Source organism: Balaenoptera acutorostrata, chromosome 10, assembly GCF_949987535.1.
Source record: "Balaenoptera acutorostrata chromosome 10, mBalAcu1.1, whole genome shotgun sequence".
Classification (NCBI taxonomy): domain Eukaryota; kingdom Metazoa; phylum Chordata; class Mammalia; order Artiodactyla; family Balaenopteridae; genus Balaenoptera; species Balaenoptera acutorostrata.
In genome coordinates, this window is record NC_080073.1 from 78,208,591 (window position 1) to 78,224,935 (window position 16,345).

A 16,345-nucleotide genomic window follows, 5' to 3' on the forward strand; every position below is an offset into this window, starting at 1 on the left:
TGGCATTCCAAGTTGAAATTCTGGTTTCATTTTCCCAAAGAATTGTAGCCTTGCTACGATGTGGTAAGGTCTATGGCCCTATTAGCGCATTGTTGGATGGCAGATTCACGGCACCGTAAAAAGGCTTTTGAGGACTGACCCAGGAATCTAACCACCATCTGTGTGTACCGTTGTTTCCAGGAGGAAATATACACAATGCTTGAAACATCAGACCCGCAAATCAAATTTCAGACCACAACTCATTCCTAGACTGAAGTCTGTGTCATTCATCACATTATTGGGATCAAGATGAAGACGGAAAGGAAGAGTATGGAGCAGCTACTGGCTGGTTACGGGACAGGATACTACGCCTTTATTATATTATTTCATCCTCACAAGGAATTACTATAACTATCGTTTTACAGATTTGAGGTATTTCACGATGTGCCAAAGATCATAAAACCCACCAGAAGCACTCCTGGGATTTGAACCCTGCTCTCTGGGCTCCAGCACGTGCTGTACCATGCTATCTGAGGGAGTCTCACCTAGAGGCTTTTCCTTATTCAAAATGAGTTCTTGCTTTGTTTTGATGCCATCATCACTCTGTGAAGAAGAAAAAAACAAAAAGAATAATTACAGCGAGGCTTGGTCATATTGCATTTCATAAGGCCTTGTTGGATTTCCCAGATAAACTGCAATCATGGATCTAAAATGCAAGCCAGGGATGGTGGGGGAGGGGGGCAAAACAGGACGTCGCTGAGGCACCTTTTGGGCACAGACCTGAAGGAAGCAGGAAAGTGAGGATCCCTGGGAAAGAATTTCCCAGGAGGAGGGAAGAGCAGGTGCAAAGGCCCTGGGATAAGAATATGCCTGGCACGTGAAGACCAGAATAGCTAAGTGGAGTCCGGGAGGCAGGGCAGGAAGTGACGTCAGAGAGTATCTCTGGGAAGGCAGGTCCTGTAGATCCTTCTGGGCTGTGGCAAGGGCTTAGCTTTTGCTTGAGTGGGATGGGAGCCCACTGGAGAGTTCTGAACAGAGGAAAGGTGTGCTCTGCTCCACTTTTTAGAAGGCTCAATCCTGCGGCCGTGTTGGGAATAGACAAGCACCGAAGCAATGAGAGCGTTTCAGGAGCTATCGAAATAATATAGGTGAGAGATGATGAAGGTGTGGATCAGGATGGTAACCATGGAGTTGGTGAGAAGTGTTTGGAGTCTGGATATATTTTAAAGAGAAAACCAGAAAAAAAGATCTAATGGTTTAGACATGGATTATGAGAAGTGTCAAGTGTAATAATAAGTTTTCTGCCTAAGCAGCTGGAGAGACAGTGATACCGCTTGCTGAGATGGGCAAGGAGGGGCAGGTTTGGTGAGAAAAAACCAAGAGTTTAATTTTGGACATACTAAGTTGAGGGGATATTGGCACCCAAGTGGAGATACCAAGTAGGTAGTAGATACGTGAGTGTGGAGTTCGGGGGACAGGTGTGAGAAGGAGACACAGAGTTTGGAGTCATTGGCATGCAGAGAACATTAAAACCATGACCCCAGATGAAAGCATCAAGAAAGTGAGTAGAGTGTGGAGAAAAAGGAACCCTCCTACACTGTTGGTGGGAATGTAAATTGGTGCAGCCACTATGGAGAGCAATAGGAGGTTCCTTAAAAAACTGAAAATAGAACTACCACATGACCCAGCAATCCCAATCCTGGGCATATATCCAGAGCAAACTCTAATCTGAAAAGATACATACACCCCAATGTTCACAGCAGCACTATTTACAATAGCCAAGACATGGAAGCTACCTAAGTGTCCATTGACAGATGAATGGATAAAGAAGACGTGACATAGGTGTGGAATATTACTCAGCCATAAAAAAGAATGAAATAATACCATTTGCAGCAACATGGATGGACCTAGAGACTATCATACTAAGGGAAGTGTGTCAGAAAGAGAAGGACAAATATCATATGATATCACTTATAGGGGGAATCTAAAACAATGATACAAACGAACTTACTTACAAAACAGAAACAGACTCACAGACTTAGAGAACGGACTTATGGTCCCCCCTTATAGAGGGGACAGGGGCGGGGGGGGGACAAATTAGGAGTTTGGGATTAACAGATACACACTACTATGTATAAAACAGATAAACAACAAGGACCTACTTGTTGGTAGCACAGGGAACTCTACTCAAAGTCTTATAATAACCTATAATGGAAAGGAATCTGAAAAAGAATATATATATGTATACATGTATATATGTGTAACTGAATCACTTTGCTGTATACCTGAAGCTAACACAACATTGTAAATTAACTATGTAAACTAAACTAAAATATGTAAATTATTACTTCAATTAAAAAAAAGGTTATTGGAAAAAAAAAAAAGAAAGTGACTATAGGTAGGGAAGAGGCCAAGGACTGCTAATGTCGATCTATATGCTTTTTCTCCATCAAAGAGGCCATAGGAGAGGATGCGCTGAGTTAGAAAAGATCTCCAGTATGGCTTAGTCCAAGATCCTGGTTTTTGCAGTCAGGTCATCTAAGCTCCAAGAGATGAAGTGACTCATCCAAGGCCACACAGCTAATGCTGGTAATGTTGAGACAAGAACCCAGCACTTCTGATGCCAAGTCTATGAAATTTTGTCATTGCAGTTGCCTAGAGAGTGACAGACGCTCAAAGTGCCAGAAGGACAGAGGGGAGGTGGTAGAGAAGAAAACGGGACGTACACAAACTCACCCCCAGAAAGCCATTCCAGCCCTCGGTGATCATGAAGAAGGAGAAGAGCCAGAGCGTAGGAACTCTCATCTTCCCCTGGCCCCTCCTGGTTCTGCAGGACATGAACAGCTGGAGTCACAGTCTGTGACTAGACGTGTGCGCCATGCAAGGCTGAGGCACAAAAACAAGTCATTCAAGCCAAAATTTTTAAATGCACACAGGGGTAAAGCCTAGCTGGGCTCATCAGAAGCCCTGAGCATTTGGTTATTTTTTTGCACCGGAGACACCATCACTTCCACTCCCACTGTAGAACTAGTGAATTTTTCTCTTTACAAACCTACTAGAAAATTTCTCCAGAACTCTCTTCTAAGTTTAAGTTTGATCTAAGTGATCAAATTTGACTCAACACAGGCTATTTTAAAATCATGGCTTGCTTAACTTTGCAGCTGGGTGCATTTAACATTCAGCCTTTTATATTTCACTGAGGTTTTCTTTTCATCTCAGTAAAGACAAGCATTCAAATAACCAAGGACCCTAGAACCATTAATATAAAGATAGACTCTGAGTATTTCAGCATAAAAATAATAGTGAACCAATCCAGCAAATTTCCTTCTTCATAGTTCATGTAATTAGCAACCAACTGTCCTCAAGTTCATGGGTATCTTAGAATGATTTAGACAAATCTCAGCCCATAGTCATGGTCACAAGATTTAATCATTTACACACAGGTTATTTGGGGGCAATGAAAAAAATCACGAGTTAGAACTGTTCTGTCCAATGTAGTAGCCACTAGCCACATGTGACAGTCTAATTTTAATTAGAATAAATTTAATTTTAATTAGAATAAAATGAAATGAAAAACTCAATTTCTCAGTCATACTAGCTACATTTCAAGTGCTCAATAACCACATGTGGCTAGTGGTTACCATGTTAGGCAGTGTAGACACAGAACACTTCCATCATTGCCAAAAGTTTTATTAGGCATGGAATATTATTCAGTCTTCAAAAAGAAAAAAATTCTGTCACGTGCTATGAACATGGATGAACCTTAAGGGCATTATGTTAAATGACATAAGCCAATCACAAAATGGCAAGTACTATATGATTCCACTTATATGAGGATCTAAAGAAGTCAGACTCATAGAAATAGAAAAAAGAATGCAGTTGCCAGGGACTGGGAGGAGGGGGTAAAGGAGAATTGTTATTCAGTGGGTATAGAGTTTCAATTTTGCCAAAAGAAAAAGTTCTAGAAATCTGTGGCACAACAGTGTGAATATATTTAACACTGCTGAACTTTACACCTAAAAATGGCTAAGATGGTACGTTTTATGTTGTGTGGGGTTTTGTTAACAAAATTTTTTAAAAAGTTTTATTGGCCGGTATTGACAGAACATGAAGGAATACTTCCCTGTGGCCTTCTTCCTAGTTGATGTGGTTAGCAACAAATTGTCCTCAAGTTCATGGTTATCTCAGAATAATTTAGACAAAAGTCCATAGTCATGGTCATAAAGTTCCCTTTCTCTTTACATCTCCATAGGAAAAGATGAAGAGCTATGATTCCCAAGCTCAATAACCCACCATTGGAATAAGTGCCTGGGGTCAGCAGCACAGAAGCCCACGGTTGGTTCTCCAGCCCTTACCTTGCTTCCTGGGTGCACTTTAAACTTCATACACGCCCTGCCATCCCAGTAGTGCGGCCTCAGGCTTTGCTCTCTGATCTACAAGAAAAGAGAACAGGTGGGGAAGGATGGAGTGAGAGGTGGGGATTAGCAGATGTATGCTTTTATATATAGAATGGATAACAACAAGGTCCTACTGTATACCACAGGGGACTGTATTCAATGTCTTGGGATACACCATAATGGAAAAGAATATTTTTTAAAAGAATGTATATATACCTATAACTGAATCACTTTGCTATACAGCAGAAATTAACACACTATTGTAAATCAACTATACTTCAATTTTAAAAAATATTGATTAAAAAAAAGAAAAGAGAAAAGGCGTTAGAGACAGGGTAACGACTCCCACAGATGTGGCCTACATGTCAGCAGAGATTCTTTCTAGGGCTTTCTAGGGCAGCATGAAAAATAAACCATGAGACACATACCCGTTTTGTATTTACCTTCTCCCCTTAGTGAATGGTCCTTGCATGCTCCCACCCACCTGCCTGCCTGTCCCCCTAAATCGACTGCTTTAACTCTCTTTGGGCAGCTGTCCAGTCTCCAGATCATTCTTCCCCATCTTGCTTCCCCAGACCTGCTCTGAGCCCTATTCCCTCTGGTCCGTGCTTTCTGCTTTCCAAAAGTGATGGATGTTTGGCTCTGGAGTGGTGTTTTTTCAAATATTTTTGACCCCATAGAAAGAAACATATTTTATAACATGAGGATATAGATACACACATAATAAAATGTGTATATATCTGTATTATGTATATATATATATATATATATATATATATATATATACACTCACATATAATGAAAATTTTATATATATGTAAAATAGCTGAACAGTTTTGTGAAATAGAACTTCTTTTTCTGTGCCCTTTGGAGATTTTCTATTTGTTTTTATTTATATATTTGTTTGTTTGTTTATTGGTGAATTGCCACGTCCTGCTAAATTTATTTCCCAGTAACTTCCTGGAGTGCAGCCACATTGCAGACGGAGCTTGTGCTCTTTCCAGCCCCTTTCTCAGTTTTCCTCCACTTCCAGGGACCATTTTTAACATGATCTACCCCCTCTCTTGTGCCAGGGCCTGCTTCCAAACGGGAGGCCTGGCCCTCATATGGCTCTTTCTCTCCATCTCTCTCTCTTTGAAAAATCTCCTTCTCGCATGTGGCATCCAGGCCTGAGGCTGCAAACCCAATGTGAGGAGGCCTGGGTGACAGCTCCAAGCTTTGTGAGGAAACTCTCATCCTCTCAGCCTGTTTATTCTCTCTTCTTCCCACACTGGAGGGTGGAGCCTGGGCTGTCCCCTTGGACTGGCTAGAAATGGTAAACTGGAACTTAGAATCAGGGTTTCAGACCAGTGATTCCCAGTCATGAATAGTCGGACTATGAAAAAGTAGGAGGAGGAGCTGGGAAGGAGACGAGGAAACACTTAGGGGCTCATTTGAAAATAATAGTGCCCCCATCCCACAGTAAACCTACTAAATCTTATGCAGATCAGGCACAGCCATGTGCGTTGTTAAAGCTTCCCAAGTGACGCTGACACCCAGACAGCTTTGAGAGCTGTTATTCCAGACTGCTTCTAGGAGAGGGAAAAAGAGTTCTGCCCCGAGGCTAATACTGTGACTTGAATTCTCTTTTGGAGTTTGGGACCAAACGTCAAATTTATCAAAATGTTTTCTTTGCTTCCTTGGTGCACTCAGCTCCCTCTGGGGTAGGGTTGGAAGATTGACTTTCAGATAAATAACAAATAATTTTTTAGTGTAAGTATGTGCCACACTATATTTGGGACACTATTCATTGTCCAGAATTACAGCTGTTTTTCTGAAATTCAAATTTAACTGGGCTGTATTTGACAACTAATCAAAAGGAGGAAAATCGTATCTCCAGGTTCATGGGTCAAAACAGGCTCCGTGGCTAGCCTGCAAAGGCTTCGGGTCCTGGAGTTTATCAACCAGATGCCTTTTGACATTTTTTTAGGCTTTCTATGCCTCGGTTTGCTCATCTATAAGATGGGGAAAGTCGTATCTAATTCAGAGGTTCTTCAGAGAATTGAATGAGTAATTGAATATAGAGGACTCAGAACAACGCCTGACAGGTGGTGAGCCTCAATGATCGATAGCTGCTAATATTGGTACGACTAGCATTTCAATCTCACCACCAGTTTTTGTAGTTACTTGTTGGATTGTGTCAGAATTTGACTTCAATCTGAGTCAAATTAACTGATCAAATAAAAGGTGCTCCTGGGTTGACGGCTAGCACTGTATAAATGGAGGGATCCCAGCTTTGAGGTAGTAAAAATACATTTTTACAGTAACTCAGTTATCTGACTCTAAAGAGGGTCAAGAAATATTGTGTGTGTGTGTGTGTGTGTGTGTGTGTGTGTGTGTGTGTGTGTGTGTTGAGGAGGTGTAATCTTAAATCCAACTTAACTTTGCCTTCACTAGAGGCAAACCCCGTGGTATTTTCAGCACATCCCTTCTAAGCTGGAAGGGTCCTGATTATTTAAAAAAATATTCTCAGAATCCATGTTCCCTTGCCATAGACGAGAAGCTGTTTTTGTCATCAGAGTGTGTGTGCTTGCTTACAACACACGTCTCTCTGTGCAGCTGGGGGCCAGCAATGCCTGACCTACAGCTGTGTTGGCCCCGGCGTCCATGGGAGGCCCTGGCATCCATGGGAAGGCTTGGCCGTGGTGGGACTCCCCTCATTTCCTTGAATTCATTCAAGTGAATTCATTCCTGATAATCCCTGTCCTTCAGTTTTTAGAGAACAATCATTAGAATTTGCTATTACGCCTCTGGAGACAGCTGCCCATTGTCTCCTCAATCTTCCAGTTATGTATTTATGGATCCAAATATCATTTATTTATATCAACAGCTGTCTCCTTATCAACAGTGGTGCTTAACTGGCACTGCTCTCACCTACATTTTCCAGCATTTTTAGCAACATTCTATTCTTAGGCAGAGTTAAACTCTTGGGCTGTTTTCCTGGCATCAATATTTATGGGATTATGTTTCTTCCTCTATAAATAGAAGAATTCCCAGTAGAACTGTCACCCTCCTCTCTGCCTTGGATTCACATGTGCACACATGCATAACACACACACACACACACACACACACACACACACACAAATGGAAAGAACAGATCTCCAGCTGGGATCTGAAAGAAATCAGGATTCAAATAGAACTGATTAATAGGCAGAGGACCTTTAAAATCTTGGTTTTATTTTACCTCTTATTTTATAAGTTTTTGGTCACATTTTCATTGGGATCTGCCTTTGTATGGGAGTCCTTGGGCCATTTGCCTTTGAGAAGAGTTTCTTTGCATTCCTTTCAGTAGGCAGATACGGTAGAGAAGACAGGTGGGAATATAGGTGGGAGACAGAAAAGATAACCAATGTCATATATGGAAAAATGTTTGGTGGTTTGGTAATTTTTATGAGGTAGACCAACTTCTTTTGGAAGGACTCTAAAGTTATTTAAAAGTTCAGTGAGTGTCTGTACAAACATGTGTTCCCAGTAAAATTTTAAACACATATTTTATATTTCAGCATGTTTTTAGTGTGTTCATGTTGAATAAACTTAGTGGGAAAAGACCTAGATGAATTAGACCCTAACTTCAGCATTGTCCCTTATCTGCTAGAATCTGTGAAAGTTAAAAAGAAAACTTGCTGGACTCAGTTTCCTTTTCTATAAAGTAAGCAAGAAAATAGAGTGCACTCAGATCTGTTCACATTCAGATTCCATTATTATATGCCCATTTCCCAGCTTCTATTTGTATATGTAATTGTTCTTTTCAGTAGTGTCTGTCAGTCATCACATCTGAGCCTAGAAAGATTAAATTTTTTTTACTGGACTCTGTTCCTGTGTCCTCCTCATACTGGTTATTCTAATTCCTGAACATCTTTTGAGATGGGCTAAGAACCTGATAAGAATTAAGCCCTTCAGTTGAGAATAGCGGTAGGTTTTTTAAGAACTACGGAGTTATAAGGCTGGAAGAGACAAAAGGAATTACTTAGCTAAGTTGTCCCTTTCCTTGCGACACTTTACCAATCTGCTAAACTTTGATTTGTCCAATCACTTGTGTATCGAGAGCCTTGTGTATTGAGCGCCTCCAATTTCCCAGGCAGGGTGTTCGTGCCACCCACTTGGGGAAACTCCAAAAGCCATGATCAGACCTACTTTTGAAAACAACTGCTGGGTTGCTGGGGTCTCTCTGTTCCAAGGGCCCTATTTAAACTCTCCGATGTTTCATTGAATGGATCTCCCTTCAGAGTCCAGTTTGTGACCATGCCTCTTATCTGATTCTTTTGCATCCAAAAATTGAGATACATTTTTGACGAGGCCCTCTGTCCTTTGCCACGAATCGGAACTTCAGCTAGAGAGCATTTCTCCTGTTGCTGGTGCTGTCAGCCTAGCTCAACTGTCTGCTCCCTCCTCACAAGGATTCTGTTTTTTTTAAATTCATTTATCTCTGCTTTGTTTCTTAGAAGAGGTACAGAATGACTTGTCGTTCTTAACTTGTCACCCAATACTGCTTTGGGTGTACTGGTTGAGTTTATCACTCACAGACAAGTCTAGCTCAATTCTGTTGCAAAAAGCCTGACTGCCAGCCTCAAGGGTTGGCTCTATTCCAACCCCCGGTAACTGAGGATTTGCTCCTGTCACTCATGGTTCAGTAGAACACAAGTTACCACCAAGTCCTTAAAGCATGATTAACGGCATTCCGGAAAAGGTGCCAAGCTCTTTCTTCAGCCAAGACTTCAGCTTAGCAACTGGGGACCCAGCCTTCCTGGAATCCCCAGGTCATTGTTTCCCAGCTTCCCCACTCGAATTTGCTTACTGACAATCAGTAAAGCCCAGAGAATTTGACCTTCCTCTTGGACTGTTTGCTTGAAAAAAGTACCAGAACCGCACTCAAGGGCGGGGATATTTACATAAGAAGAAATAGGATAATTCTTTCTCATTTACAAAATGCTTTCATATGTATTGCTTTGATTATTTTGGCAATTAAGTGGGAATTATTTTGGTTTTACACTTGTGTAAAATGAGAAGGGTAAACCTAAATTCTAAATAAAAAGAATGTATTGACAATTTCCTTAAGTTTCTCTCCCGCAAAGAACCTGTTATTTCTCTTGGACTCTGGGCCCAGTTCGTTTTGTTGCTTGGGCCATGATTTTAATAGAGTCGTGATTATCAACATGATCCCCATCTGAGTTCCTGACAATTAAGCTTTCTTTATTCAGGAAAAAGAAGAATATATGTTTCAAAGCTATCCTCCTAACAATGTGAGTGTCACCAGTGTCCAAGGAAACTCAGCTCTTCAAGGGAGAAAGCACAATTCGTCAGGCCTACTGGAAAGAACCTACAGAACAGGCTTTGTGGGGTCTTCATGGGTGAAAGGTCAGATTAAAGATGTTACAAACTGTTCTTGCGTGATCTATTTTTAAATAAGAGTAAAACAATATCTGACTTTTCATTCAGTGCTCACACTACTAAACCTCAATTGTTTCAAATCTACCAAAAAATACTCATTCTTTAAGCTTCCCTAAGCAGTGTTAACAGTGTTTTCATCATAATTTCCTAATAAGTAAAAGCACATTTTCCAATCATATTCCCCAAATGATTTTTCTAGAAATAAAGCCAGATGCCTGGCATTCTACCTATCCTGCAAATATCATGCCAATCCACACTCAAAAACCTTCTGGGCTTCACGTTGTGTACAGATGAAAATCTAACACATTATCAGGGCAAATTTGTTATTTAGACTCCTATAATCTGCCTCAAATGTTCCTTCTGTTAACCTTCTTCTTGTGCATCTTTAATTCCAGGTTATTACATTTTGAGTTTTGATAGACATGGCCAAATGGCCCTCCTAATTTGTACCATTTACAGTCCCTGGTAAGGTGTAGAAATGCCTGTTTCATCACACTGGCCCCAACATCTTTTTAATATTTGCCAAACTGACAGGCAAATATTTATCTAATTGCTTTAATTTTTATGCCTTTGATTATTAATAAAATTAAGCATTTTTTCAGATGTTTAGTGGTCATTTATATATATTTTTTTCTGGCTTGACTATTTAAGTCATTGTCCTAAGTGTCTCTATTGGAATGTTCACCTATTTCTTAAGAACTGCTTCTAGGAGCTCATCATAGCATGGATATCAGCTCTTTGTCACTCGTGTTATAAATATGTGCTTATCATTTGTCTTTGGTCTTTAACTTTTTACGTTGTCCTGTTCGGCACAAAAGTTTAAGACATTCGTCAATGAATGTCTCTGTCAATCCTTTCCATTATGGATTTTAAATTGGGGTCATGCTAAGAATTTTTTTTCTATAAAAAGATGGTAAACATATCCTCCTATATTATCTTCTAACACTTCTTTAAGTGAGTAAGTTCATTTGTTTGTTATATACTTTTAAATTCTCAGTCCTTCTGGAGTTATCTTAGGTTTCAGTATAAAATAGGGGTTTACTTTCATTTTCCTCCAAATGAATAACCAGTTACACTAACTACATTTCTTGACTAAACCATTCTTTATCAAGACCACCTGTAAAATTCTTTATCAATTTTAAAGGTGCACATGGTCATATAATAAAATTCTAACCTAAATATTTTTTAAATTCTATGCTATCTGTGTCTTTTCTTTTGCTAGTTACTTGCTTAATTGGCATCTTGGTCGACAATGTAGAAGAGTGTTATATGCCTAAGAAATATGTCTTTCTCTTCTTAGAAATAATTAGCCCGATTCTCTTAAGAGATTAAGCATAGGAATGTCTTTAAGCAAAATTAGGCTAACGTACAAACACAAGTGTGAAAGGTCGTCATGGAAAATATAATCTGCTTAATACAAAACCTCTTTACCCAAAATTTTGCAGGTGTGAATCTGTTCTGTTGTGACAAAGCTGTCCTAACACCACAAATTTAGAGTAAATGCCTGCTTATCCCTAATGATAAAGGAATTCTTATGATCAGGTTTTTAAAAATTTTGTCTTATGAGAAAGAAGCAAGTGATAAGGAAATTATCTTCAAGACTTTATTTAAAGTCTTTAGTTTAAAAGACTTTCTTTAAAACAAAACAAAAAAACCCCACTAGCGTTTCCATGGTTTGTGGGCCTCTGGGGATTAAAGAATGACGTTCTCACTGAGAACCCAGAGACACGATGAAGACCAGATAACCTTCAACAAGATTTAACTATATTTTGCACATTTTAGGGCTACATACCTCATGGCTGTTCACCTCTTTGCATTTCATTCTTTCAACCGACTATGCATGGGAAATTTCCTATAATTCTATGAAATGCCAGGGCACTTTCACACTTATTAATTCTTATGGATTTTTGGGCTCAACATGCCAGAGCCCAGGTTTTCAGCTGCCGTTGAACTGGAGCCTTGATGAGATTATCTGTGGCTTGCTGGGGAGGGGGCGTGGTAAGAAGCCCCGCCCACCCCCCCGCCCCGCCCGGTTCTGTGTACTACAGTGGTGGAATTCAGCAAGCCTAGAACTAGCTGGGCATGGGAGAGAGGATGATCTAGATCTTTTGCACCATCCCTCCAGGTTCCTAAGATTATTTTCATAGCTCTCAAGACCGTGTATCCAGTCCAGAACTACGGAGACCTTGACATCCTGTAAGCACGTCTCTGCTCAGACACACTCTATGTAGCTATGGGTATTCCCTGCCAGAGACCTTTAGAAAGAAAACAAGTCAGACTATTGTGAAAGTGGCAGAGACATATGTTTAGATTGGGTAGAACGTGGTTTCTTAAGGAGCGGCCGTAAACAAAACTGCGAATTCAGTGACACTGTCCTAGGGATGCCCATCCCTCTACTTTCTGGGTCGTTCACCCTGGGGACACACCGCTGCCCCTGCTCATGTCCTTCCGTACCCAGTACCCTCTTGCTTCATCCAGTTCACACTTGCTGCCAGCCAAAGTGCTAAAAAATGTCACTGACACCCTAGTTTGAATGAATGTGTTCACTTACTTTTCCTAGGAGGATATTTGTATCCCTTTAATTGTGGAATGAATGACACCAGAGGGCATATGGATGCCACAGTATTGTGCTCGCCTAACCCTCAGCGCCACAAGCGATAAACCCTGTGATGGGAACCCTGTCCTTGCTTGTAAAAAGGAATAAAGAAATACACTGTCTTTTTAGAGAAGCAAGACATATGTACCTCTGAGGCCTGTCGGCAACAATTTCCATCAACTTGCGGTCATGCACAGAATAGGAGTGTTTGAAGGTCAAGTTTCTAAGACTTAACACAGGCAGGCTCTCATTTGAACACTTCATGCTCGTGGCTACCATTTTGCAAATCAAGTGACCAGAATAAGAAAAGCTAAATAATTTGCTCAAGGTTATGTTACTTGTTAATGGTTGAATAAAGTACTATATGTGGCTATATAATATACAATCCCTTTAAATTTGGGTTATCGTTGAATAATTAATAGTGGTTTTATTAAGAACATAACAAAAGGCTTGTGCTAATACTCTGATAAATTATAGAATGTACTTTTATCTATTTTTGTTACTTCTCTTGTCTCTGTAATTTCCAGCCTATGTGTGTTATTATCAGGTTTAGTTTAATGGATTTCTCCATGGAAATGCCAAAGTCATCATTTTTCCACATTTCTCCACCCTGACCTTCTTTCTATACCTCCTTTGGTAACTTCTCATTATTTAGTATCTGGCCTGGATGGAGTACATAGAATATCAGGTTTGCATAAATTAATTCTTCATGAAAAAGAAGAAAAGGGAAACGAAAAATGACTAATTTTCAAGGACTGTCAGAAAATATAGTGTATCGCTTTATATTTATTTGGGGAGGGAGCAGAGGATAGGATTAAAAGGGTCAGTTTGTGGATTTTTTAGAGTCTAGAGAAGGAGTTAAATTGGGAAGCACTTCCTGGAAATATACCAATTAGGTCAAAGCTTAAACTAATTCATCCTAAAGTGAAAATAAACTTGATCTTATCAAGAATATTTTTATTTCAAGAGATGGCTAGGGGAAATCTATGACGAATTCATGGAAGCCGCGAGATTGACGTTTTTAACAATTACCCTTGGCCGAGCCTTCTTTATTCCAGTCAATCCATCTCCCAGGCACACCCCCAAGAATAGGGGTTACCGTGTTGCAATCGATAGAGAGAAGGCTGTGCTTTGAGTCAGCAAACCTCTAGTCTGAGACTCACCAAACATCTCGATTTATATAATTACCGAGAAGCTGAACTCTGTTGTATCTGCTCATTGTTTTTTCCACTCTCTGTTCCTTTAGTTACCCTTCTTTAGGAAATGGGATACTGAAATCAGAGTTTTCCCCATGGGGAGGGGAAAAATCATCTCAGATTAACAGGTAGTAAGGATGATAGTAAGACACATTCTAAGGAATCAAATCGCAGCTTTGGGGCTTACCTGTGATTCCTCTCTTCACATCACAGCCCCAGGGAGCCCTTCCTCTGGTGTAACCGTGGCTCAATCACTTCTTGTTCTGTTTGGAAAGATAATCGTAATATCTGAGCCACAGGAGCTCACTGGCAGGCGTACAGGCCACTGATTCACCAGCAACTCCTGCAGCACGTTGCTGCCCAGTAGGCAGACAAGCCCAGAACACACCCCCTTCAAGAAGGAAGAGAGAAATACCTTTATGTTGACTCTCCCTCCCACTTAAGTCCCTATCAGGCCTGGTAAGAGGAAAGAGCTCAGAGCCCAAGACCTAATGATTCTCCCAGCACAAAGAAATCACAGAAGGAAAATGGGAGAAAAATGCTCTAGGGAAATGCAGGACACTTCTGTCCTAGATTCATGTGTCACACGATGCCACTCTGTCAAGCTTTCACATCCAGCCTCTTGACACCCAGGGTCATAGCCCATAAAGCAGAAGGAATGCAGCCTTTCATGCATAAATTTCAGCTGGGGAGAGGTGGGTCTTTCCAGTGAGGTAAGGGGAGAGGCAGATATTATTTTTCCTTTTCCCACTTTCTCACTCAAGGCTGAAGAATCAACCTGCTACTTTCCCAGACAAAGGCACCTCGGACTTCTGGGTGGAATACTATGGAATGGGGGTGGGCAAAAGAGAGCAACGGCGTGCATGCCCAGGGCAAATGCTTTCGGTATGTTCTTTGTCCTTAGAAAACCTCGTGCTAAACCTAACTTCTTTCATAAGTTTCTTTCTAAGGAGTTATCCGATTTGAAAGCTGACACTCCACATTTACCAATGACTTGAGGTAGTTGACACTTTAAACCACTCTATAACTTACAAATGATTTGAGGCGGCTTACAATACTAATGCATAAGATTACATTAGAATAGAGATAAAGAAACATAAACTATAAAAGTTCTGTACATAAACTATATGTATGTACATGAACTATAAAAAGGGGAAACTATAAGTGTGGAGAGTCACAGGAATAGAGACGTAGACATAGAGAACAGACATGTGGACATGGTGGGGGGGAAAGGGAGGGTGGGATGAAATGGGAGATTAGGTTTGACATAAATACACTACCATGTGTAAAATAGATAGCTAGTGGGAACCTGCTGTATAGCACAGGGAGTTCAGCTTGGTGCTCTGTGATGACCTAGATGGGTGGGATGGGGGGGAGAGGGAGGTCCAAGAGGGAGGGGATATAGGTATACATATAGCTGACTCACTTCATTGTACAGCAGAAACTAACACAACACTGTAAAGCAATTTTACTCCAATAAAAAAAAAAAGAGTAGAGAGTCAACTAAGAAAAAGAATGTAAATAAAAACCTATGAGGTAGTTACAGTGTTTTGTAAATTTAAAATGTAACTCTAGGGACAGAGCTTCCTAGCAATGAAATGAGGAAGCTAGTCAGATACATTGTTCTTATTATCAGAAAAGAGGAAGCATCCATTTTCTCAGGAAGGACAAAATGGTCTTCAGGGCACTAAAATCTAACAGAAGTCTCTCTCTTTTTTTTTTTTTTTTTTTTTTTTTTTTTTAGAGTGAACAATATTCCCAATATATTAGGGTCCATATTTTCATTTTGAATACCTTTAGTGCCAATCAGGCCTAAACTCAATGTGATCCTCTTGTTTCCAACACCATCTGGGCCGCTTGGTCCTCATCCTGTCTCTTCATGACCAGGTCTGGATCTGGTCCAGTGGAAGAGCTGTCAAGAGAACAAAGCCATTCTGACAACCTCCAATATTTCAAGGGCATCAACCATCTCTCCTGTGTCCCCTACCAGCCTGGGTGGAATAAAGCTGATCTCATAATTTAGTCAAGTTAATTTTCTTCTCCTCATGTGCTTTTTCTGAAGGGTTCTGTCTGTTTTAAGGATCCACCAATGGTACGTGGAGACCAAATTTCCATTCAATACGAAGGGTCGAGGACTTCTAGAACTATATACTCTTACTCAGTTGATCCAATGTCTAACATTCTAGGATTAGGTACCATATTTTCAGTTCAGTGCTGCCCTTTTCCTATTGTCTGTATGAAAACGCAGGAGCTTGTAGGAACATATAAGTCACTGACATCTCAGTGGGAATGTGTCTATAAAATGGACTAATAATTTATTAATTACTTAGGGAGAAAGTAGCTATGGAATTGGGTGGGGGGCGAGGGGGAGGGTTAAGGAAACGACAGAAGAGCAGACTAAGTGTCCGATCAGTGTGGAGCTCAGCGTGGTGAGGGCTGGCAGCTCGTATGGCAGCTCTGTTATTCACTTCCAGCTCTTTTTATCATGAAGCCCAGCAGCTTCCTAGGGGCTGGTGTATAGCCCTCAGAACCAAAGGGACCCCTACGGTTTCTTATTAGATCAAAACCATTTAGCAGATACTAGAAAATTAGGCAACTAATAAACATCAGTGATTTCATGAGTACATTGATTTTGGTGAAACCCTGAATTCAAATAAATGTATGTGTTTAATAGCTAATTCCATATTTTATAGAAGGAGATCATAGTATGCCCCATATTTAGGTTGTTTCACAAAGAGGGTTACCGA

General features: G+C 40.5%; 1 protein-coding gene across 7 annotated transcripts in view; it reads right to left on the reverse strand.

Annotated features, from left to right (window-relative positions):
* The window catches only part of ADGRF1 (adhesion G protein-coupled receptor F1), a 37,957-nt gene extending 24,018 nt beyond the window's left edge, over nucleotides 1-13,939 (reverse strand). For 6 of the 7 annotated variants that reach the window (XR_009009390.1, XM_028161810.2, XM_028161809.2 and 3 more), the window contains exons 1-4: nucleotides 13,786-13,939; nucleotides 4,335-4,412; nucleotides 2,716-2,865; nucleotides 525-582 (exon numbers count right to left, since the gene is read on the reverse strand). Coding sequence is in view for 6 of the 7 variants with exons in the window: in XM_028161810.2 (XP_028017611.1) it covers nucleotides 525-582; nucleotides 2,716-2,817 (160 nt within the window). In the remaining variant the exon portion in view is untranslated. The remainder of the gene's footprint in view (nucleotides 1-524; nucleotides 583-2,715; nucleotides 2,866-4,334; nucleotides 4,413-13,785) is intronic. The other variant, XM_007193841.2, reaches the window with a different exon arrangement.
* Between the last annotated feature and the right edge of the window lie 2,406 nt (nucleotides 13,940-16,345).